The 25569-nt window shown below is 44.1% G+C and overlaps 1 protein-coding gene across 2 annotated transcripts; it reads right to left on the bottom strand.

Annotated features, from left to right (window-relative positions):
- Window positions 1-24904, bottom strand: LOC106577828 (protein mono-ADP-ribosyltransferase PARP14). Of its 2 annotated transcripts, XM_014156190.2 has the most exons (15): window positions 24538-24904; window positions 16285-16409; window positions 13640-15799; window positions 13183-13419; window positions 12846-13070; window positions 12640-12706; window positions 5212-5358; window positions 5028-5087; window positions 4251-4427; window positions 3849-3987; window positions 2694-2746; window positions 1806-2519; window positions 1389-1525; window positions 764-935; window positions 1-488 (listed from the first exon to the last, which is right to left on the bottom strand). In XM_014156190.2, exons 1-15 carry the CDS (start codon window positions 24707-24709, stop codon window positions 202-204), a joined length of 4872 nt encoding a protein of 1623 aa, XP_014011665.1. In that variant the 5' UTR covers window positions 24710-24904; the 3' UTR covers window positions 1-201. The 2 variants fall into 2 exon arrangements, 1 of the variants encoding a protein (XP_014011665.1); XR_006760253.1 differs by lacking the exon at window positions 1-488 and having other exon boundaries at window positions 826-935; window positions 1389-1539; window positions 24538-24888.
- Window positions 24905-25569: the final 665 nt, after the last annotated feature.

Here is a 25569-nt window from a genome sequence, read left to right as displayed (position 1 = left end):
TTCAATGTCTTACATTTTTTTTTACCACAGAACGCATGCAATGTGACAATCATTATGATACATAGATATAGTGATGAGAATGATTATGACAGCTGATTATAATTATAGAAGTGAGAATCATTTAAATGCCTTCATGTATGTCAAACAAAAATACGTATAAATGTTTCCGAATGGTTTCTAATTCATTATAAAGGCCCACTATCATATGAAGGTGATGAGGTACTCTGGGTACGCTTGGTCGTCGTGGAAGATGACAAACATGCTGGGTCTCTGCAGGTTGTCCACTAGACTGTCATAGCGGTCAGCGGAATCTGTGGGGGAGCGACGAGGGGTGAACCTCATGGTGGGGTCACCCAGGGTATAGCGCCCAGTCAGGACACGTGCAACGTACATACGCCTGTGCCCAGAAGCATCAGGAGGGGTATATCTGGGATTGGCTGAATAGCTTGCGTTCACAGCAAAATACACACCCACTCCATGTGCTGTAACTAAAAGAAGAAGACAGAGTGGAGGAAATGGACGAAGCGGAGAGAATGAATTAATAAAAATTAAAGTAAGTAAAAGTTGAAAAAAGTATTTGATGGCATTGGAATAGCGTGTAATAGCATGTAATAGCAATGTAATAGGCATGTAATAGGCATGTAATAGGCATGTACTAGCATGTACTAGCATGTACTAGCATTGTACTAGCATTGTACTAGCATTGTACTAGCATTGTAATAGCATTGTAATAGCATTGTAATAGCATTGTAATAGCCCTTACTATTAGCATAGCTCCTGTCGAATCCATTACTTTCAATGGCGTCACAGGTTGTTGCTGCCGTCCCGTGGTAGAGTTTCTTTACCCCTACCTCCGCTGCTCCGTTCTTGGCCCGGATGCGCTGCTCACACAATGTATACGCCTGCCACAGAAATACATTCTGCACACGCTCGATCTGAAAAAGAGACATTTCAAGAACAAACCAACACCTTAAAAACACAACTACAGTATTGGTATTTACACTGAACAAAAATATAAAAACACATCAATTTCAAAGATTTTACTGAGTTAAAGTTCATATGACAAAATCAAATAAATGAATAAGGCCCTAATCTATGGATTTCACATGACTGGGAATACAGATATGCATCTGTTGGTCACAGATATCTTAAAAAAAAAAAAGGTTGGTGTGTGGATCAGAAAACCAGTTTCTGGGATCATTTATTTCAGCTCATGAACCATGGGACCAACACTTTACATGTTGCGTTTATATTTTTGTTCAGTGTACTATACAATACTGTACGACAGTATAGGTATTTCCATTTTCTATACTATCAGATACAGTATAATCATAATAAGCAGCTGGTTGTGTGTCAGGTTGTGGCGTGTCAGGTTGTTGGTCTGTTACTTTGTGGATGGTGACTTGTGTTGCCGTGGTCCTTTGGAATCTCTGTGCCACCGCCTGGTACTCTGACGAGGTAGGCAAGAGCAGCACTCTCTTCAGCGTTTCACCAGCGGCCATATCATCCCAGTACGATGGCAATTCTAAAAACACAGGACTGTAAGCGGAGTTTACGGCATGAACAGGACTATCAGAGGATGTTGAAAATGTTAGACGGGTTTTAAAGATAATAGTGAAATCAATAGTGGCTAGGGGTCATCAGGCTGATGACATAATGGATTGAAGGGTTAGTGTTAACTGCAAATCAACGTCTGACTGTAAAGTCGCTCTGGATAAAAACATCCGCTATCTGACCAAAATATAACATATAACAAAACTATGTCAGAAATTCTAAAACTGAAAATAAAACAAATCAATCCATACTTGCACTCTCCTCTCGCTTCATCTTATAGGTGCAACCCGTTCTCCAGTCAGTGGCCATGTTGTTCTTCAGGTTCACCCTGACTTTGCTCAAATCTGGGACATCCAGCTCTGCTGAGACATCTCCTCTTCGGTGTGCTTGCTCCAGATGGTAGTTGTCATGCATCCCCAGGTCCTCCCAAATGTCACCATGCCTGCACATAGACCACTGGACACTGAGGGCCATTAGTGCCTCATTTCTCTCTTGCAGCTCCCTACGGAGGGCGCCACTGAGTGCACTGTCCAGCACCTCGCGCACGCTCAGAACGTCCTCCTTCAGGCCTTGGAGAACATAAAACCCCTCTCCAGCCGCAACTCCACCTCCAGCACCAGCCCCAGCTTCCACCCCTCCTGCCCTCTGAACTACACCCTGCTCCAGGCTCACTCCCAGGACCTTGGCATTCTTCTGCACGGCCTGCAGCTCCACCTCTCCCAGCATGCACAGGTCCTCTCCCTTCACATCTCTCTGAGTCAGCTGGTTCTGCAAGATGGCCTCCAGCTCCCGCCTGGCCCCCCTGATGGCGTCCGCCCCGCGCCCCACCACGCTCAGCACCAACGGGGGCGGTTTCCAGGGGGTGATGGTGAGCCCTGGAAGGGCATGAGGAGGGGGAAAGGAGCCATGCAACGTGGAGGAAAAGCCGATCCTCAGTTTCTTCTTCAGTAACTGTTGGGCTCTCTCTGAGGAGACAAAGAGAGGAGAGTTAAGACAGAGTGTAAAGCCACATTTTATAACTAGGATCCAAAGTTTTCCCTGTCATCAAAGCGTCGCCAGGTAAAACTCTTGGCCCAAGTTATATCTACATACCCAAGAATATAAAGATCATTTGTACATACACAAGTATACACACAAACCTTTCAGTGTTGGGATTGGAGCGATAGCTCCCAGTCGGCTCTCCAGCTCTGACCTGCAAAGAAACAAAAACATAAATAAAATGTCCTGTCCAAAGCTTATCATCCAGACATAACTAAAACTCGTAAATAACCTCTGATTAGATAACAAAACTCGTTCTATAAGTGAAGCAAACTACAAACAAACTTACCATACCATTTAAACCAGGGTTGCCCAACCCTGTTCCTGGAGAGCTACCCTCTAAGTTTTTCACTCCAACCCCAGTTGTAACTAACCTGATTCAGCTTATCAACCAGTTAATTATTAGAATCAGGTGTGCTACATAAGGGTTCCACTCTAAACCTACAGCATGGTAGGGCTTGCAGTCCAAACGCAAAGTAGACAGCCCTCGGCCCTAAACCCTCAACCCTTGAATGACGTTTTACATCGTCACATCCGAGTGTACCTTAAATGTCCCTTGCCCAAGCGAGGGAGAGTGATGATCGGAGGCGCGATGTCCTTGGTATAAATCTTGAAGTTCAGCTTAAAAACGACCAACCTAAAGCTATTAATGTACCTAGCAAGATAACGTAGCTAGCTACAGTTACCCATAGCTGGCTAGCTAGTTTTATAGTTTGGTAATTTATTTCAATAAATTCCCCAAAATATGTTTATGAAGCTAGCTATGTTTTATATGCTCCTCACTACGAGACTAAGCCAATTTGATCGTAATTCCCACCGGCCAACGCTAAAATCAATGTAATCTATAAATTATTTTTGCAAGATAGCATCATAATTTTGTCTCACATACCGAAAATGCACCCGCGTTGATAAAGTTGGACACTTTGCAACCACTGAAGTTTGACACGTGACTACATTTTGAATTGAATTGTGGGTCATATCAACCAGACAAGTGATCCAAGTTGTTCACTCGCTCCCTCCAGCTAAATCGAGGGCCGAGGCGACAACGTTTGTCAACTGGACCTCCACTTAAGATGACAATCAAACTGCATCTGGTTTCGACGAGAAAAAGTGGCTAGCGCGAGAGCTGACGGTGGTCATATGAACGTGTTTGGACTGCAGCCTAGCTCTTCAGGAACAGGGTTGGACAAGCCCCTGATTTAAACCAAGACACATAAGAGACCCCACCATTTCAGACAATTAAAATGGAGACTGACTTGAATGCCTGGAAGACGGGTCTCTGCAGCATGACAATGCGGATGACAGAGAGGATGCTGGGGGACAAATCCCTCACACTTGACGCCATGCCGTCCAACATGGCCTTACACACAGAGCTAGAGTCTACTCGAGCAGCACCTGGACAGGAAATAAGTGTTTTTTAATGTCTAGAATATCATCTAACCAGTATATTACAGAATATAGATTCTGCTGTCACTAATGAACTTGTTCATCAGTATTTGTTTTGACATTAACTAAATTGTGTCCTTTCGGAATTTAAGACTAACAACTGCGCACAATAAAAATATTGAACACAAATTGGTATGGCAGAGGGTTGATACAAGAGCAAATTAAGGGAGTCTGTATTGAATTTCACACAAAATGAGACATACTGTACATACCAGTGTTGACTGCAGGGAAGGCTGCAGAGCGGTAGCCCTTTCTCTCACACTGTTTCAGTATCTTCCCGCAGACCTTGCTGATCCTCTGTGTGTCGCGGTTAAAGCAGGCGTGAACGATCTCCTTGCAGCCCAGTGCACCGGGCCCTGTGGTGCACATCAAGTCTCCTGGCACACCCACTGATGGAGAGAAGAAGAAAGAAAGATATGGAGGCTGCTGAGGGGTGGCTGCTGAGTGGAGGACAGCTCATAATAACGGCTGGAATGGAGTCAATGGAATGGTTTCAACCACATGGAAACCATATCTTTGATGTGTTTGATGCTATTCCATTGACTCCATTCCAGACATTGTTATGAGCCATCCTCCCCTCAGCAGCCTCCACTGGTAGGCACTTAGTGTTCAATTATAGACATATGAGTGACAGTGGAGGCTGGTAGGAGGGGCTACAGGAGGACGGGCTCATTGTAATGGCTGGAATTGAATGAAGGGAACGGAGTCGAACATGTGGTTTCCATATGTTTGATGTGTTTGACTGAGTTCCATTTATTCCATTCCAGCCTTTACAATGAGCCCGTCCTCCTGTAGCTCCTCCCACCAGCCTCCATTAATAAGTGAAGAATAAGCTGATAAAGCGATCTGTGAAGTAATTCTTCAATGTCTCTACGTACGTCTTAGTGGAATAAGATTTCATGATTACTTTCTAACTTCTGTGAATAGATTGCTCTGAGAGTTTGTGATTATGTTAATAGGATTGTGTATGGAAACGCTGTAAAACCAACCTTGTGCTAACTCTGCTTGGACTGTGGAACCTGCAGCAGTCAGAATAGCTTTGGAGACACCTAGAGGAAGATAAGGGGACGTGAGGGGACACATAGAACAGAACAAACAAACACACACACACATACACACACACAGTGATGACTAATCAAAAGCACATTGGAGGACAATGATAACTAGTGCTACCTGAATGGTTGGCTGAGAAGTCTGTGGTGTTGACGATGACATCAGTGGTCTCACGGATGATGTCGCCAAAGACCAGCTGTAGCTTGACACTGCCCAGCGTGGCAGAGACCTTGTCCTGAGTGGTTGAGACGTGGCGATAGAAGGAGGCTGAGCGAGAGAGCGAGAGAGAGAGAGATTGACAAACAAACAAAACAAAGGCAGAGAGACAGACAGAGACAAAGAGACAGAGAGACTAACAAACAATTGACAAACAAACAAACCTTAACCTAGGCAAAGTTCTCATGCATTGTTGATTTCAATTTGGCATGAGGGTCTGCTATACGAATTGATGGAAAGAGGTGTTGGGGGAAAAACATACAACATTATAAAATCCATGTACACAAAGAACTGCCCGGTTAAAATTGGCAAAAAACACAGATTTCTTTCCACAGGGTGGTTGGGTGAGACAGGGACGCAACTTAAGCCCCATCATCTTCAACATATATATCAACATTTTAGTCATTTAGTCAACGAATTGGCGAGGGCACTAGAACAATCTGCAGCACCCGGCCTCACCCTACAGTACTAGAATCTGAAGTCAATTGTCTACTGTTTGCTGATGATCTGGTGCTTCTGTCCCCAACCAAGGAGGGCCTACAACAGCACCTAGATCTTCTGCACAGATTCCATCAGACCTGAGGCCCTGACAGTAAATCTCAGTAAAACAAAAACAATGGTGTTCCAAAAAAGGCCAGGACCAAAAATACAAATTCCATCTAGACACAGTTGCCCTAGAGCTCACAAAAAACTATACATATCTTGGCCTAAACATCAGCGCCACAGGTAACTTCCACAAAGCTGTGAACGAGCTGAGAGACAAGGCAAGAAGGGCCTTCTATGCCATCAAAAGAAACATAAAAGTCAACATACCAATTAGGATCTGGCTAAAAATACTTATCAGTTATAGAACCCATTGCCCTTTATGGCTGTGAGATCTGGGCCCCGCCCACCAACCAATAATTCACAAAATGGGACAAATACTAAATTGAGACTCTGCATGCAGAATTCTGCAAAAATATCCTCCATGTACAGTGGTTACTCCTTTAAAAGTTGCGTCATACTGCGGCACACCCTGCGTGCTGCTGCAGCATTCTGTGGCACGTCATTTAATTCTCAGCCATTTCTTCTGTTACTGCAAGTTATTGGTAGTTTTACCACCAGTGGGCATCTTTGAGAAGCATTTGATAGTATTCCGTATTGGCATTACCAGAGAATTTAAAAGCTTTTTTGTAATAACATAGTGTCACGGTTGTCGTAGGGTAAAGACCAAGGCGCAGCGGGTTGCGTGCTCATCATTATTTATTTATAAGTGAACACGAAAAACAATAAACAACAGTACGACAGTTTCGCAGGCTATACTAACAGCAGTGCAAAAACAATCTCCCACAGAGGGACAGGTGGAAAACAGGCTCCCTAAGTATGACTCTCAATCAGAAACAACGATGTACAGCTGTTCCTGATTGAGAGCCACACCAGGCCAACAAAGAAATACACAACATACAAACCCTAGAATACAAAACAAGAACATAAACCAAAAACCCCGGAACACATAAATCCAACACCCCTCTACATACACACACACCCCGAACCATATAAAACAAATACCCCTCTACCTAAATACATAGCCCAAACCACATGAAACAAACACCCCCTGCCATGTCCTGACCAAACTATAATAACAAATAACCCCCATTACTGGTCAGGACGTGACACATAGTATATGGGATTGATTTTAAGAAATTTGGCTTAATTAATTTGATGAATGTTATGGTGTTTCCATTCAGAGAAAAATTGTCTGTTTGTAAATTCAGACCGTTTCGCTCTCGGAGCGCACACTGGACATTCGGGCCGAGGAGTAGGGTTGATTTGAGCTTTCTGGCCTTACAACAACAGTCAAGAACCCAAGCTAACGTTGGCTAGCTACTTCCAGACACAAATGAGACCACTGACCATTTTACTCACCGTAGCAGAGCTGGTAAGGCAGTTTCGTGTTAACCAGAGTGTTGGTGACTGTAAATGTGCTGCTGGAAAGAATTTAATTGCGCTTTTTTTCTGACCACGGCCATATTCCACAGGTGTTGAGCGCTTGTAAAGTAATTATTCTGCGCTCTGGTACACTCAGACTTAGAGTGCTCTGAAATCGTAGTTGGCTGGACACATGACATTTTTAACAATGTTATTTTCTGATAAAAAACTAGTTCATTGCATCTGCCGTGGAGCCCAGTTTCATAATATGACCATATTTCCCAGCTGCTTGCCGTCGTTTTGAAGTAATCGCGAAAAAAACAGGCCTTATTTTAGTGCATTTAATGCATCAAAGCGGACACCTCCGAAGATGGCATCTCAGGGAAGCAGCACTGGGCTGTATTTACGTACCCTAAAAATGACACCTGCTGCTTTAGATTGAACGGTCATATCTCAGTTATTGTTTTCATATCTATAAAAAATAAGCTGTTTTCTTTACTTTCAGAGAGCGAGCTGATCAAGGGGTTGAAAATGTAGATATTGCCAGATGTTCACTGTCTGAGGAACAGGCTGTGGAAGCTTTATTACTGGCAAAGGTGTCCATAACCAGAGGTAATTAAACTGTTCTGTGTTCTTTTCTCCATCTCTGCCTGTCTTGTTGTACATGGAACCTGTCTCACATGCATTAATTAAAAAACCCTTAAGATGTCAGCTGCTAATTTTCAGATTTACACCACATAAATACAGCCATTTTCACTGGACTATCTGTTGCTGCCAAGTCATGATTTCCCTGGGGGTTAGCCTTGCAATAACCAAGTGGTGAGACACATAGCCCTCTATATTTAAATGTTTCAGGTACACTCCGATAGGTGTCTGCGTCACATACAGTATCTTCTATTGACATTATCTTCTATTGTTTGTCCTCATGTGTCAGTTTTTCAGCATAAAGTACTCTGTAGCCACTTAGTGTGGACACCAGGTGAGACCACACACACACACACACACACAATAAGAGTCTCTCTCTTATTCACTTCATACATCTCCCCCTTCTACCTAAATCCTCTAGGTTATATCAGCTGTTTTGGTGAACCCCTCCCGCATCTGAACTGGCTGACACAGAGGGCACAGCATGATCATAGGTGAGATGTCACTTGGTCGGATCAACAGGAAGTATTATTAAAGAGATGCTTTAACATTTAAATAAGTCAGAGATCTAGTAGTCCCAGAATTAATGATCCAAGGTCAGTTTTGCAATTCACCTCCTAATAATTCACCTCCTATGATGACTGACCGTGTTAGAAGAAAAATAAACAAGGCGTAGTCATGCTCTCTCTCTATCCATCTGTCTCTCGTCTGCAGGTATGTTTTGATGTGAGAGAGGAAGCCAGTCCCGTCATCGCCACCTCACCCGCTCTTAAGATAACCTTCGGGCCAACTGGGGGCCCAAGGCTGGTTAGGAGACACCGCAATTGTGCTGAACTGAGAGAATATTAGGGTAGCACTGTAATTCATGAATCATATGCTGTCTGCCGCTGTTCTTACCTCTTTCCCTTTCTGTCTTCTACACCTCTCTCCCCACCTCGTCTTTCTTCCTCGTTTTATAATGCACACCATAAGTGCATTGAAGTACAGATTGAACTTGTATTTATAATATAATATTACAATTATCATAATTATAATGCTTTTATGTAGTTATAACACCTGGATAATGAACTTCTTTCAAGAAAACGTTTCAAATTCTCCACAGGTTGAAATTAAGTATTTCATTGAAATACTATCCTGTGTCCCCAGACTAATGCAGATGAAGGGAGTTAGATATGCATAGTTCTTTTCTGTATATATGAATTACAAATTTATCACGTTTCTAGACTATTTCATAGTTACAGTGTGTAATCATTGATGTCCCAGGAGCAGGAGTGGTAAACACTGTTTACATTTACGTCATTTAGCAGACGCTCTTATCCAGAGCGACTTACAAATTGGGTGTTGAAATGAGTGCACAACTGTTGAAGTGTATAATTGTAATACATACATGCAGACACAGCATCATACAAATAATGGAGTTTCATATGGCTGAAAAAGAATGTCTCAGAGATTTATACCTGAACCGCACCTTTATTTGCCAAGGAAGAGTACATGATCAGTGAATATATTCAATGTACAGGCTACAATGTGGGAATCTCATGCGTAGTAATAACTACAGTACATGTACAGTTGAAGTCGGAAGTTTACAGACACTTAGGTTGGAGTCATTAAAACTATTTTTTTTTCAACCACTCCACAAATTTCTTGTTAACAAACTATAGTTTTGGCAAGTCGGTTAGGACATCTACTTTGTGCATGACACAAGTAATTTTTCCAACAATTGTTCAATGACAGGTTATTTCACTTATAATTCACTGTATCACAACTCCAGTGGGTCAGAAGTTTAAATACACTAAGTTGACTGTGCCTTTAAACAGCTTGGAAAATTCCAGAAAATGATGTCATGACTTTAGAAGCTTCTGAAAAACGAGTTTTAATGACTCCAACCTAAGTGTATGTTAACTTCCGACTTCAACTGTAGGTCTGTAACAGTTTGTGTCTAGAGTGTCTCGCTCTTTGAAGAGGGGGATGAAAGTAGCAGCTTTCCAATCTTTAGGGATTTCAGACGATACGAAAGAGAGTTTGAACAAGCTAGTAATAGGGGTTGCTAGTAATAGAGGGTCCAGATTGTCTAGCCCAGCTGATTTGTAGGGGTCCAGATTTTGCATCTCTTTCAGAACATCAGCTATCTGGATTTGGGTGAAGGAGAAATGGGGGGGCTTGGGCAAATTGCTTTGGAGGGTGCAGAGATTTTGGCCAGGGTAGGGTTAGCCAGGTGAAAAGCATGGCTAGCCATAGAAAAATGCTTATTGGAATTCTCGATTATCATGGATTTATCGGTGGTGACAGTGTTTCCTAGCCTCAGTGGAGTGGGCAGCTGGGAGGAGGTGCTCTTATTCTCCAGGGACTTTACAGTGTCCCAAAACTTTTTGGAATTAGTGCTACGTGATTCAAATTTCTGTTTGAAAAAGCTAGCCTTTGCTTTCCTAACTGACTGTGTATATTGGTTCCTGACTTCCCTGAAAAGCTGCATATCGCAGGGGCTATTCAATGCTAATGCAGTACGCCACAGAATGTTTTTGTGCTGGTCAAGGGCAGTCAAGTCAGGTGTGAACCAGGGGCCATATCTGTTCTTAGTTCAACATTTTTTGAATGGGGCATGCTTATTTAAGATGGTGAGGAAAGCACTTTTAAAGAACAACCAGGCATCCACTACTGACGGGAGGAGCTCAATATCCTTCCAGGATACCCGGGCCAGGTCGATTAGAAAGGCCTGCTCGCTGAAGTATTTTAGGGAGCGTTTAACAGTGATGAGGGGTGGTCGTTTGACCACAGACCCATTACAGACGCAGGCAATGAGGCAATGATCGCTGAGATCCTGGTTGAAGACAGCAGAGGTGTATTTGTAAATATGACAGGTAGAGGTCGATTATGATTTTTCAACGCCGATACCGATTATTGGTGGACCAAAAACCGGTACCGATTAATCGGACGATTTTATTTTTTTATTTTTATTTTTTGTAATAATGACAATTACAACAATACTGAATGAACACTTATTTTAATTTAATACATCAATAAAATCAATTTAGCCTCAAATAAATAATGAAACATGTTCAATTTGGTTTAAATAATGCAAAACAAAGTGTTGGAGAAGAAAGTAAAAGTGCAATATGTGCCATGTAAGAAACCTAATGTTTAAGTGCCTTGCTCAGAACATGGAAACATATGAAAGCTGGTGGTTCCTTTTAACATGAGTCTTCAATATTCCCAGGTAAGAAGTTTTAGGTTGTAGTTATTATAGGAATTATAGGACTATTTCTCTCTATACGATTTTTATTTCATATACCTTTGACTATTGGATGTTCTTATAGGCACTTTAGTATTGCCAGTGTAACAGTATAGCTTCCGTCCCTCTCCTCGCTACTACCTGGCCTCGAACCAGGAACACATCGACAACAGCCACCCTCGAAGCAGCGTTACCCATGTAGAGGAAGGGGAACAACTACTCCAAGTCTCAGAGCGAGTGACGTTTGAAATGCTATTAGCGCGCACCCCGCTAACTAGCTAGCCATTTCACATGGGTTACACCAGCCTAATCTCTGGGGTTGATAGGCTTGAAGGGGTGGGTATAATTTGTGGAACGTTCCAACAGGAATCTGTTCCAAAAAACGTAAAGTAAAAGGTTGCCAACCAACAACGCATACAAAGTAGCAACGCATACAAACCTAGCTAATTAGCTGCCGAATAGGCATCAACTTACCACGTAGCTTATTCTTAATGTTTGTCCATAGGCAACCAGAGTGAGGACATACATTTTTAGGAATAAACGTGATGAGTGAAAAACGCAATGAAATAGACCACTCCCTACCCGGTATCTTATTCTGCCGCAATACAGCTTTGTATGCGTTGTTTTTTGGCAACCTTGTTATTTACGAAGTTTTTGGAATAGATTCCTGTTGGAACGTTCAATGTTATGTCATAATTACGTAAAATTCTGGCAAATTAGTTCGCAACGAGCCAGGCGGCCCAAACTGTTGCATATACCCTGACTGCGTGCAATGAACGCTAGAGATGTGACACAATTTCATGTTAGCAGGTAATATTAACTAAATATGCAGGTTTAAAAATATATACTTGTGCATTGATTTTAAAGAAAGGCATTGATGTTTATGGTTAGGTACATTGGTGCAACGACAGTACTTTTTTCGCAAATGCGCTTGTTAAATCAACACCCGTTTGTCGAAGTAGGCAGTGATTCAATGAGAAATTAACAGGCACCGCATCGATTATATGCAACGCAGGACACATTAGATAAACTAGTAATATCATCAACCATGTGTAGTTAACTAGTGATTATGTTAAGATTGATAGTTTTTTATAAGATAAGTTTAATGCTAGCTAGCAACTTACCTTGGCTTCTTGCTGCCCTCGCATAACAGGTAGTCAGCCTGCCATCAGGCTCCTCGTGGAGTGCAATGTAACGCAGGTCGTTAGAGCGTTGGAATAGTAACCGAAGGTTGCAAAAACGAATCCCCCCTGAACAAGGCAGTTAACCCCCGTTCCTAGGCCGTTTTTGAAAATAAGAATATGTTCTTAATCTGACTTGCCTAGTTAAATAAAGGTGTAAAAAAATATATATAATAAAAAAAATTATAATAAAAAAACTTAAAAATATATATATACAAAAAAAGATTTACAAAATTAATAAAATCGGCAAATCGGTGGCCAAAAATACCGATTACCGATTGTTATGAAAACTTGAAATCGGCCCAAATTAATCGGCCATGCCGATTAATCGGTCGACCTCTAATGAAAGGAATAGTTTCCTTAACTCACTCTGATCTGGAGAAGCATCCATTACAAAACCTCTGACATGCAAAGCACTCTGGGAAGTCTGGAAAGCCTGGAAGTAAATCAGAATACAAGCACAGGTCAAGGGCAACCAGTGATGAACTGTGTTAAACAGTAACTTGAGTTTTTATTTTGCATGAAACATCCATTGAAGTCAAGAGAAGCGCCCTTCTTTAAAAGTCTCTTCTCACCTTGGTAGAATCTCTGTCATTGGGATGAATGACAATGCGGACAAGGAAGGGGGTTCTGCTCGCTCGATTCTGTTCATACCTACGGACCTCTTCTAGCAGAACCTGCGTTACCACGTTGTGAGGAAACTGGAGAAACACACCAGTTCCAACAACAGGGAAGGCAACAGAACAGAATCCCCGGATCTCACAAGAGGCTAGAACTCTCCTCACACCGTGCCTCAGAGCCTGAGAGAGGACCAGAGGTGCTGGGTTAATCGTGGTTCAAAGGTCACAACTGCCAAGTGAAGACACACACACATGCACACACGGACACACGGACACATACGAGGGGACACACCTGTACTGCTGGTCCGTGGAGGTTGTTGTCCCAGTGTGCACAGCTGAGGAAGAAGACACGGCCAGAGCTGAGACCAGACAGTCCCTCCACCAGAACGTTGTCACCAGGTGCAGTCCGTCCCCCTGATTCCCTCAGAAACGCTGTCATCAGCGCCGGTCCAGCTGCATCCAACAAGACATTACCCACTCGGGAGGAGAGAGGGTCACTACCAACCATGGGTGACACCAGGGCATCCACCTTCAGAGAGAGACAGACAGTCAGACAGACAGACAAAGGAACAGACAGAGGGACAGACAGACAGAGAAACAGACAGAGAGGGGGGAGAGATAAAGAAATTAAGTAAAAGGGTAAGAGAAAAAGGAAGACAAAGTGTAAAAGAGAAAGGGAACATTGAGTCAGTATGAAGTCAACCTAATTCACAGAATGTTATGGCCATGTCAGTGTGTCTCTCACTTACCTCCTGCTTCTCTATGGTTCCCTGGATGATCTCCACCTGGACACAGACCCCTGGAGCAGCTGTTCCCCTGGCGGAGGCAGCAGTGGTGTCTCTCTGAGGAGCATGTGTAGTGGTCGTGGTGGTGCTGGACTCTACCTCCCACCCAGGAAACTCCCTCTTCCCCTGTAACAGCCTATCACAGGCCTCCTGCATGGCTCTCACTGCCTCTCCACTCACATCAATCAGGGTGACCTTGGTAAGGATGCTCTGTTCCCTCCCAAAGTCCCTCACTGCAGAGACTATGGCCTCAGAGCACACCTTCAGAGGAACGCCAAATATCCCCGAGCTGATGCAGGGCATGGCCAGGGTCTGGAATTTCAGGGTCTCTGCCAGATTCAGGGCTGCCTTTACTGTCTTCTCCAGCAGAGGATGCTCATTCCCACCTACGCTGCCACCTACTGGTCCCACTGCATGCAGCAGCATCTTACAAGGCAACTTCCCTCCTGTAGTCTCTACCACCGTACCTGTGGGTACTCTCCCTATCTGCCTAACCAGATCTCTGCTGGCCTGCTGTACCTCAGGCCCCCCCGCACGGCTTAGAGCTGCAGCCACGCCACCAGCGTGATCCAGGTCCTCATTGGCTGCGTTCACCAGCGCATCCGCCCTTTCCTTGGTGATGTCACCTTGACGCACCACTACCTGCAGCCCCCGCTGGAGGCAATAGCTGGTGGCTGTGACCATCTCCTTCAGTCTTGGTCCACCACTGTGGTTGTGCAGCTGGATGAGGCAGTGTTGAGAGCGACCCACCACTCCCAGGTACTCCCTTCCCAGGCCCTGGAAGTAGCGTAGCGCCCCCGGCTGGTCTATGGTCACAGTCTGGTGGACCAAGGAGGCCAGAGCGGGACCCAACCTGTCCCTAACCTGGGCCACCCTGACAGAGGGTCCACAGAGCACCACAGTGGGTTGGATGGATGAGGCTAAGGGGTAGAGGGTCACCCCAGTGTGTTCCACACCGATCCTCTCCAGCAGTTCTGGTAGGTGGTCAGCAATCTCCGGGTAAGGGAGACACACTGTCTCCTCCACACTGGACTGGTCTATCAGAAAGGCCCCGATCTCCTCCCTCAGCTCCTGAACCTCCTTCATGTGGCCCAGCAACTGCACTCTACACCCAGGACTATACCTGGCCACTACCCTGCGTCTGCTCTGGTTCATCTCCTTAACCTTCTTCTCAAGCTTGGATTTCAGTTCAGATGGTTGGGCGCCACAGTTGGGCACATCGATCTTCTCCTCCCCAAACTCCCCCAGCAGATCCTTCTCAGCCTGGTCCAGTTTCCCAGAGGAGAGGGAGAACAGACGGAGCTCTGTATCCCCCAACTCTACCTCCACATGGAGTCCCAACCCCAGCAGACTGCTCAGGTTCCCAGGCCTCCCATACTCCTCCCTCAGGAAGGACAGAAGGTGGGGGGACACCTCATGCACCACCTGCTCCAGCACCAGAGAGATCTTATTTGTAACTAACTGTCTGGCTGTCCGGACTTCACTTGCTGAACCCTCCAGCACCAGCTGAGCTGAGTCACTGCGCGTCACCCTCACCCCTGGAACAGCCTCACCTAGATCCTTCTCTATCACTTTCCCTAGAAGACGGAGTTTGGACTGTCCCAGACGACAGGTGGTGCTGATCTTCTCCTGCATCCCGGAGCTCAGACCCTGAGACTGGAAGGCCTCCAGCTCCTTCAGCTTGGCCTGGACCTCGGGCCCCTCCCCAACCACCACCGCAAACCCTTCCCCTGCCTCGCAGTAAACCCCCACATCCTCTGAACCCAGGGTACTGCTCTGCAGCAGAGTCTGGAGCTTACGTGGGTCTACCTCATAGTGGCATTTGTACTGCTCCTGGAGCTGTTTGAACAGTCTCTCTACCTGTGCCTTCCATGGTCCCACCCCAACCCCATCTCCACATAACCCAGCTTGGCCTGAATCTCTGACCACTGCCCTCCCATCCTCTGGGTAGAGGTGGACAGAGCAGCCCAGAGAGGACAGCTGCTGTTGCAGGTCTCTTCCAGCCCCAGGGCTCTCCTTCAGGTATCGCAGGAGGTAGGAGTCTAGAGGGAGTTCATGCTCTAGGCCACCGGGTGGCGATGTCTGGACAGGGAGGGAGGGATGGAATGGGAGGGACTGGTGACTCTAGAGTCAGAGAAAAAAGGTGGGGAATTCCACTGTTAATGATTATTATGTTTGGCTTTATCTACGTTTATCATTGTAGGTCGACCATACAGTTGCGTCTGGATTATCTGATAAATCTAGTAGCTGGTTTGGCATTTGTCCATTTTGTTAGTTTAGTACAGATTTTTTTCGTTAGAATTTATTTTAATGTCATTTCTCAAATTGTCAATTCATGTTTCACTTATTATAACATCAAGTAAAATCAAACATGCAATAAAATCAGTGCAGACTATTTTCACCTCATTTGAAGGGATAATAAAGTTATTACCTGACAGATTGATCAATGATATTTGACTAAACTTTGTGTTTACTGGGATGTAAATACAACAACAGTGCACTGACGTCTGTGTATTTGGACCTGATATTATGGAAAATAAATGTTGTATCTAACAGGTTATGTGACTCTGCATGTACTGTATAGGTGTGTTTGTTTAGTCTGGCCTCACCTCCTGACTGCTGACTGGGGAGGTTGTTGTGGGTGGAGGCTCCAGGCTGCCTCTCAGAGTGAGGGAGAGAGGTCCTCCAGGCATCTCCAACACATGATGAGCTTTCTGAAGTACCCTACCCTGGACTGGAAGAGTTACAGAAGGATGAGTTGTTGTTGTACTTGTTGTTATAGTAGTAGTGGTAAAAAAAATAACAACTAAAAGCACCAACAAATGTTTATCTTAAAAGCACCAAATGGGGTCATTTTTTACCCCAAATTGGTAATGATTGCATAGAGACACTGTCTGTCAAGCAGTAACACGTTTTAATTAATTAACCTTTTGTAACACACGCATATTTTCTTTTACATTTTCACACATCCGTTTTTGTATGTTTTTAACAGTTATTTTTATAAATGTAATCAATAGAAACTTATGAAAAATGTTTGACTATTCATTCAAAGTGTTGTGTTTCTGTTACGTCTACTCCCACTCCCCATCTCCAGCACTCAACTGCGTCAGTCTACTAACCACAGGTCCTGGCAACCCACCTTTACACACACCTGGCAACCATTATTACGGACCCATGCATCTCATTATGAGCCACACCTGGACTTCATTATTCCCTTGATTACTTACCCTTTATATCACACTCTTGTTGTCAGTCATCAGGTATTGTTGTTTGTGTTTCCATGTCAGACACTTTTCATTTTTTGTTATCGATCCACGTTTGTTGTTATTAAACTCACTAACTGCACCTGCTTCCTGACTCCTGGCATCTATGTTACAGAATACTACCTCCACAAATGGAAGCAGCAGTTAATCAAGACATCTCGTGTGGCTCAGTTGGTAGAGCATGGTGTTTGCAACACCAGGGTTGTGGGTTCGATTCCCACGGGGGACCAGTACGGGGAAAAATTAATGTATGCATTCACTACTGTAAGTCGCTCTGGATAAGAGCGTCTGCTAAATGACTAAAATGTAAATGTAAATCTCCCAGATGGTCGGTGAACAGGGACACCTACAGTCGTGGCCAAAAGTTGAGAATGACACAAATATTAATTTTCAAAGTTTGCTGCTTCAGTGTCTTTAGATATTTTTGTCAGATGTTACTATGGAATACTGAAGTATAATTACAAACATTTCATAAGTGTCAAAGGCTTTTATTGACAATTACATGAAGTTGATGCAAAGAGTCAATATTTGCGGTGTTGACCCTTCTTTTTCAAGACCTCTGCAATCCGCCTTGGCATGCTATCAATTCACTTCTGGGCCACATCCTAACTGATGGCAGCCCATTCTTGTATAATCAATGCTTGGAGTTTGTCAGAATTTGTGGGTTTTTGTTTGTCCACCCGCTTCTTGAGGATTGACTACAAGTTCTCAATGGGATTAAGGTCTGGGGAGTTTCCTGGCCATGGACCCAAAATATCGATGTTTTGTTCCCCGAACCACTTAGTTATCACTTTTGCCTTATGGCAAGGTGCTCCATCATGCTGGAAAAGGCATTGTTCATCACCAAACTGTTCCTGGATGGTTGGGAGAAGTTGCTCTCGGAGGATGTGTTGGTACCATTCTTTATTCATGGCTGTGATCTTAGGCAAAATTGTGAGTGAGCCCACTCCCTTGGCTGAGAAGCAACCCCACACATGAATGGTCTCAGGATGCTTTACTGTTGGCATGACACAGGACTGATGGTAGCGTTCACCTTGTCTTCTCCGGACAAGCTTTTTTCCGGATGCCCCAAACAATCGGAATGGGGATTTATCAGAGAAAATGACTTTACCCCAGTCCTCAGCAGTCCAATCCCTGTAACTTTTGCAGAATATCAGTCTGTCCCTGATGTTTTTCCTGGAGAGAAGTTGCTTCTTTGCTGCCCTTCTTGACACCAGGCCAGCCTCCAAAAGTCTTCGCTTCACTGTGCGTGCAGATGGCGCTTGCTGGACTTTCTTGGGCGTCCTGAAGCCTTCTTTTGTGGCAGGTCTGAAATGCAGTGGAAATGTTTGTGGGGGATTCAGTTCATTGCATGGCAAAGAGGGACTTTGCAATTAATTGCAATTCATATGATCACTCTTCATAACATTATGGAGTATATGCAAATTTCCATCATACAAACTGAGGAAGCAGACTTTGTGAAAATTAATATTTGTCATTCTCAAAACGTTTGGCCACAACTATACTTTGTCAACACCTCAACCAGCTGGCTCATTTGGGAACGGCTATGGATGAGGTCCTCTTCAACGAGTCAACATTACTCAAGGGGCATCATGTCCAAACAGTGGAGGATTCTCTACCACAAGTCGACCCAGTACCCCAGCCCATCCAGCTGTCTGTCCTGTTCAGCAATGCCAGATTGTCCTTCCCAGACAAATGTGACGGGACTCCATTGAAATGCTGTAGCTTCCTACTCCAGTTCTCCCTCTATTTCGCTCATCAGATGGGAGCCCCCACCACCGAGAGGTCCAAGGTTGCCACGGTTATTTCTCTGCTGACCAGACGAGCGTTGGAGTGTGCCACGGCCATCTGGGAGAGAGGAGAGGATAAGCTGGGTTCTGGGTTCCTATGAGGGGTTCATGGCTCTGTTCAGGGTGGTCTTCGACCAGACACATGAGGGTAGAGAGGGGGGTGAGCGCCTACTCCAACTACGTCAGGATGGCCAGACCGCGGAAGAGTAGGTGCTCACCTTTCAGACAGTGGCAGCATCCAGCGGCTGGAATGAGCCGGCGCTCCGCAACCTCTTCAAAAAAGGATTGTGCGAAGAGGTACAGAAGAGTTGGCGCGCTGAGATGACAACCTATCCTTGGACCCCCTCATCACGATGGTCCTCCGTCTGGGTAACCTGCTTCGTGAGCGTCGAAACCCGCATCGCCTCTCTCCCTCCTCCGTTGATCATTCTGAGTCAGAGCCTGAACCCATGGAGGTGGGGGCCACACGTCTCTCCGCGGCTGAGCGATGCCTTCATAGACTGCTGAGGCTCTGTCCTTGTTGCAGATAGGAGGGGCACCAGCTTCAATGGTGTCCGGTACATTCTACCTGGAGATCCACAAGAACAGAGGGACAGCCACATGATCATCTGTCTCCTGGGATTGGCGTGAGTATTCCATCCTCATCACTTTCCGCCAAACTCATTATGTCAACTCCTGTTCCGTATGTGCCCAATCCAAATCCCCCCGGGAACGCTCCAGCAGGGAAACTCCTTCCTGTACCTCAGCGTCCCTGGTCTCATCTGTCCATTGACTTTGTGACTGATCTCCCCTCTTCTGATGGTTTTACCACCATGTTGGTGATAGTGAACAGATTCTCTAAATCATGCCGTTTCATCCTTCTCTCTTGTCGCCATAATACTCTCCAGGTCACTGAGTCACTGTTTCAGCAGTTCTTCCGGCACTATGGCCTTACAGAGGATATCGTCTTAGATCGTGGCCCCCAAATCACATCACGTGTATGGAAGGCTTTCATGGAGAAGCTGGGGGTCACGGTCAACCTCACTTCCGGGTACCAGCGTCAGTCTAACGGGCAGGTGGAGAGGATGAACCAGGAGCTGGGGAGGTTAATGAGGAGCCACTGCCATGACCGGCAGGGGGAGTGGGCCCGATACCTTCCTTGGGCTGAATACACCCAGAATTCATTGCAACACTCCTCCACCGGGCTGAATCCATTCCAGTGTGTTCTGGGTTATCAGCCAGCCCTGGCTCCATGGACTCCGAGCCAGACCGAAGCTGCTGTGGTAAACAAGTGGTTCAGGCACGCAGAAGAGGTATGGAACGATGCTAACGTGAGACTCCAGCTCGCTGTCAGAAAGAGCAGGCGGATGCCCACTGCAGTGAGGCTACCGTGGTCCATCCTGGTGATTGTGTCTGGCTCTCCGCCAGGACCCTCCCGCTCTACCTGGCCTGTAAGGAGCCAAGTCCCTGGTTTGTGGGGCCGTACAAGGTCCTCCAAGGGTCAACATTGTAATTTACAGATTACAACTCCCCACTAACTTCCGGATCTCACCATCTTTTCATGTTTCCCCCCTCAGGCTGGTGGTTCCTGTTCCTTTGGCTGATGCCACCCCCACCTCCCCTGGACATTGAGGGAAGCCTTGCCTATGTCGTCAGATCCCTCCTGGACTCCCAACATCATGGGGGTCGGCTCCAGTACCTGGTGGACTGGGAGGGGTACAATCCAGAGGAGTGGTGTTGGCTTCCAGTGGACGACATTCTAGATCCCAACATCATCCGAGAGCTCCACCTTCGCGTCCAGACCGGGCTGCTCCTCTCCCTCGGGGCTGTCATCCTGGCCGCCGCCGTCATCCTGTATCTGGAGCCGCGTGTTGGGGGGGGACTGTCACATCTACTCCTGCTCCCCCTCTCCGGCACTCGACATCACTGGTCTACTAACCACCAGTCCTGGCAACGCACACCTGCATCTCATCAGTCACACCTGGACTTCATTACTCCCTTTATATAGCACTCTTGTCATTAGGTAGTATTGTTTGTTTCCATGTCAGATGCTTCTCTTGTTTTGTTATCGCTCATTGTTATTAAACTGACTAACTGCACCTGCTTCCTACTCCCTGCATCTAAATTACAGTTTCTGTGATACTCAGAGGCTAGGTAAATGGTCATTGAGCTAATCTGAAGTACCGGGTCACACCCTAAATTGGGGGATATAGGCTATATGGGTGGTGGTGCCATCAGACTTTTTAACTTAGTTCCAAATGTATCTGAAATATGAAACTCAACTTGGTACAGAGAAATGAACTAGAATCAAAATATTTTGGGGGTTATTTTTGAGTGACGCTACCATGCCCCCCCCAGGGGTCAAATCTGGAGTGGGTCAATATCTATATATTTTCAGGGTACATACTGTATATCTACTTCTGTGCCAAATTTGGTGCTTTTATCATAAAGTGAACTGAGTCCACATTTTCAGCTTTGCTGCACACCACTATTATACAAAAGATACATTTTTCATGCCACCATATTAACACAGACATTATGGCAAATGGTGCATTTTTTCTTTTTTCAGTAACTAGTTTCTTGACAAAATTCAAAGAATAACAGAAAAGGGTTTAAAAAATGACCCCTTTTTTTACCCCTTGGGGTCAAACTTGACCCCTGTTGGTGCTTTAAGGGATAATAATAAACCATAATATTTAAACTATTTATTCAGCCACTTGCATGCATTCAATTGTTTTGACAACACATCCCATTTATTTTTTGCAATAGACCTATCGAATCCCATGAACTATATACAGTGTGTATACAGGGGCGGAAATCCCGGGGGGGACACGACCCCCCCCATCCTGGGAAAAATATGATTTGTCCCCCCCAATATATCACTGAAACATAACTATGTAATTTAAATAATATTAATAATATGCAATGAAAGCAATTGTGCTGATTATAGACACTTAATAGCGCGTTTTTAAGTTTCAAAAGATTGCGACCCCCCCCACCCTTTGCCTCACAATGGTTTGATCCACTGCCAGTTCCTTAGCTTGCTAGGTAACGTAGAGGTCGTATCTACTGTCTGAAAGGCACTCAATGCACGTAACTGACGTGAGGTTAATCCAGTCAATCGCGCACACACACTAGCTGAATATGCAGAGCTAGGGCGCAAATATTAACTATTAAGCTAGCTAGTACCATTCCATTTATGTGGCGTCGTCAAAGATGGAATCTTTGCTATCGTCAATTTATTCCAAGATCAGCATGCATGTAAGTTAGTGCTTCAAAGTCCCTGTGATAAGGTTAGCGATAAACTGAACAGAACTACACTCTCTTCTACCATTGTTTGAAATATATTTAATGGTCTCGTTGCAAAAGCTAAATTGTCGCAAGGGAACTTTTATATATTTTATTTCACCTTTATTTAACCCGGGTAGCAAAGATTATAGCAAACACCACTGAATTGGTGCTCGCTAGCTTTGCAAATTCAGCTATTGTTAGAAGCCAGCCAATATGAAACAAACGATTAAAATTACAAAAGGTTGCAGAATATGTTGTGTAAATGGTGAACTCATACAGCTGTCAACTCTTGTCACTGCAATCCGTTTCACATTTGCTAGCTACCTTTTAGATCAAAGCCCATATAGAATGATAGAAGATAAGATGATAGAAGCCCATTTCCTACATACTGTGTGTGTGTAGCCAGCCAGGTAGAAAAATGGCAGAAGAATGGCAGAAAAAAGAAGGACATCAGAGTATTTTTCAGTACACCAAAACGCAAAGTAAGAACACTAGTAGCCTAATATCTCAGACTAGTTGATAAAATGTTCATAAGAAAGAAGTGAAATGCTAATGGAATGTTTCACAATGATGTCATTAGGCAGAGCAGGCAACAGATGGCACACAGACAGCAGAGTTGGGGACAGATATGCAGGGACAGACTGGCAGAGACAGGTAGTCTCAGGTAAGTTTGTTGAGTCTTTGTTTGGCAACATTATGAAAGATTCTCAATTTTTTTTACTTGTAAAATAGGAACATAATTGGAAAATGCCATGGATACCCCCACTCTCAACTTAAACTGGTGATTAGTTGTGTAGTTTTGGGTACCGGTAGTTAGGAGTACGGCAAACACCTTATTTCTTTGTTTCCTCAATATACATTTACCATATTACAACGTAGGCTATGTGTTACAGCACTACTTTTGGTGTCCCCCTCAGGAATTGCTCTTGAGAAAATGTAATGTAATTGTCCCCTCCAAAGTTGATATCAGATTTTTGCCCCTGTGTGTATATATAACAAAAAAAATTGAAGGCGATAGCGCAACAGCTTCCTTAAACGGGTTGTTCACCCAAATTACAAAATGACACATTGGTTTCCCTAGTCTGTAAGCAGTCTATGGTAAATGCATGACAGAAATCTATGCTTTGGTTTAGTTTCACTGGCACTGTTTCCACTTGCCGCGAAACCCGACACTGAATTGCATCTAATTCTACGTTGGGCAAAAAATTGTGATACCGCTGTTGGTCCTTTCAACAGTAGGAATGCGAGACAATATATCCACAGGAAAGTATAATTAAATCACTTTATCAAAGTGATGGTAGTATTTCTATCACCTGAAGCAGGAACAGAACCATGTAAACAGGTGCACAAGCATAGCAAGTATGCATGGTGTTAGGGTTGAACTGGCTATTTGTATGCATAACCTTTATAATATACTGGGGAAGCTATGCTAAGTACATAAACTACGAGTAAATCATCTGTTGAAGACAAGAACTACAACCGGCAACAGGAAGTGCGTCACGACGCTGGGATCAGCCTACACGCCGACGACAGGAGGAGCAAGTTTAAACCACGCTCCTCCTCCCTCGGACAGGTCGGCATTGAGCGGGAAATATCTCTCAGTATAAAAGAGAGAACAATAGAATGTGTTTTGCCCTGCGAGGTAAAACAGCGAGACCGTATATATACGAACCACACATATACCACGCACGTGTTTGCATTAATTAAAGTACAGCTAAATCAGAAGTTACTATGTGCTGACAATTTTGTTCTGTTACCAGAAACGAACTGTCGCAACATTAACAAAGGCATGCATGTATTTTCATCTCGTGCGCATGTTTCGAGGGATAGAAGTCTGAATGCACTGCCAGCGCTTTGAAGTTTATTTAATTATACTGGAATTTTTCCTCAAAACAAAGGTTGTAAAAGTATGCTAGACATTTATAGAATCAATCATACTTAGTTTGATGATTCTGTGACAAAGGGTGAATTAGTTATTTATTTATACAGCTAAAACATTTTATTTAAAAGATTTTATGTATTTCCATTATTCAAAACAAAGGTTGTAAAAGTATGCTAGACATTTATAGAATAAACCATATCTATTTTAAGGTTTCTGTGACAATCAATTAATTAGTTATTGACTTTTACAACTTGAAATTGATTTTGGCGAATATCTGTTGAATGTCTGATGAATGTCTGTTTAATGTCTGTTGAATGTCATAATGTGTGACTATAAAACCAACTGGTTAATATCGGTCCCATGACTTGAATGGGATTTGTGCCACAAATATTAAACATTGTGGAAACTGCTTAGACTGCTTACAGGGTATGGAAACCAGTATGTACATTTGTAATTTGGGTGAACTATACGTTATGATATGACAGAGATAATGGGGATGGGGTGAGCAGGGTGTGTTATGTTTACGCATGTAGCCAATTTAAATGTGAAAGTGAAAGTGTTCCGGAATTATCCACAGGAAAAGATTTTAAGATACTTTTTTACGATTCACATTTAGTTCCAAGTACAGTTCAAATACTAATTTCAACATTTTCATACCTGCTTGGTCAATAAATGCGATCTTGTAAACGTTGTCACCAACTTTGTCTATCGGTCCGCAGTCTCCACCACCAGATTTACGGCGAACCTGAAAGTACTTTTCTATCTTCTCTTTCTGTGCTGGATCCAGACTGTTAACCTCGAAGAAAACGGGGTATTTGTAAACTTCCATATTGTAACTTAAAGTAGCCTATTCGCTTTCTTATAATAGCTACTGTACAAGCGCTCAAATCAGTTTCATTCGAAACACCACAACCCTTTACCGATCATCAGGCCTACTGTCATTTTTTTTTTTTTTACTTGCCAATCAATGTAGGCTGAAGCGAGCACTTCTCTCGCAAAAGGAACACACCTTTTTGTATTCTACTTGGCAACATAGACCTGGGTACGTTCAAGCGGATCAGTTTTGTCAAGTGTTCACAGCCTTTCAAAGTGTGTTGCATTATTGGGATAAAAATGGTCAGACTTGCGCCTAATGTGGACTGCATGAACTTTAAAAAAATCATGTGATCATAGGTAATGTAGTTTTGACTACAGTCGACTGCAAGTTTCTTCAGTTGCTCTTTACCGGCCATCACCTGCATTGTGGGAGGCTCTATTGTCAACCAATTATTAGGGTGTTTTTGTTTGACCCACGCGAACGTGACCAAAAACATGACTTAAACAGGAAACAACTATGCCACTATTCATGTGTTTAGTGGATATACAGACAGTTGCCTGCACCTAGCTGATCAAGGATGTAATCATTAGTCCAAACAGTTGAAAAACGTTATGTTTTGCAAACAAAACAAGAGTTTCTATTGGACAAATTCAGGCAGGTCTATCCCCGTTTTGTTTCCTTCCGTTTAAGAAACGTTTTTCAACAGAATCGGCGGAATGAATACACTCCTGAACACCTGCACACACAGTCCACTTGCATAGCAGCGGCAGCCACATACAAACAGCCTCATCACTTTGTTTGTTGTATAATTCCTTCTACGCACATATGATTTCAATTTGTGAGGGTGCGATTTGGGGGTCAACATTATAAAG

Source organism: Salmo salar, chromosome ssa18, assembly GCF_905237065.1.
Source record: "Salmo salar chromosome ssa18, Ssal_v3.1, whole genome shotgun sequence".
In the NCBI taxonomy this organism is placed as follows: Eukaryota; Metazoa; Chordata; class Actinopteri; order Salmoniformes; family Salmonidae; genus Salmo; species Salmo salar.
Note: the sequence above shows the minus strand (reverse complement) of the source record. Positions and strands in the feature narration are given on the sequence as shown.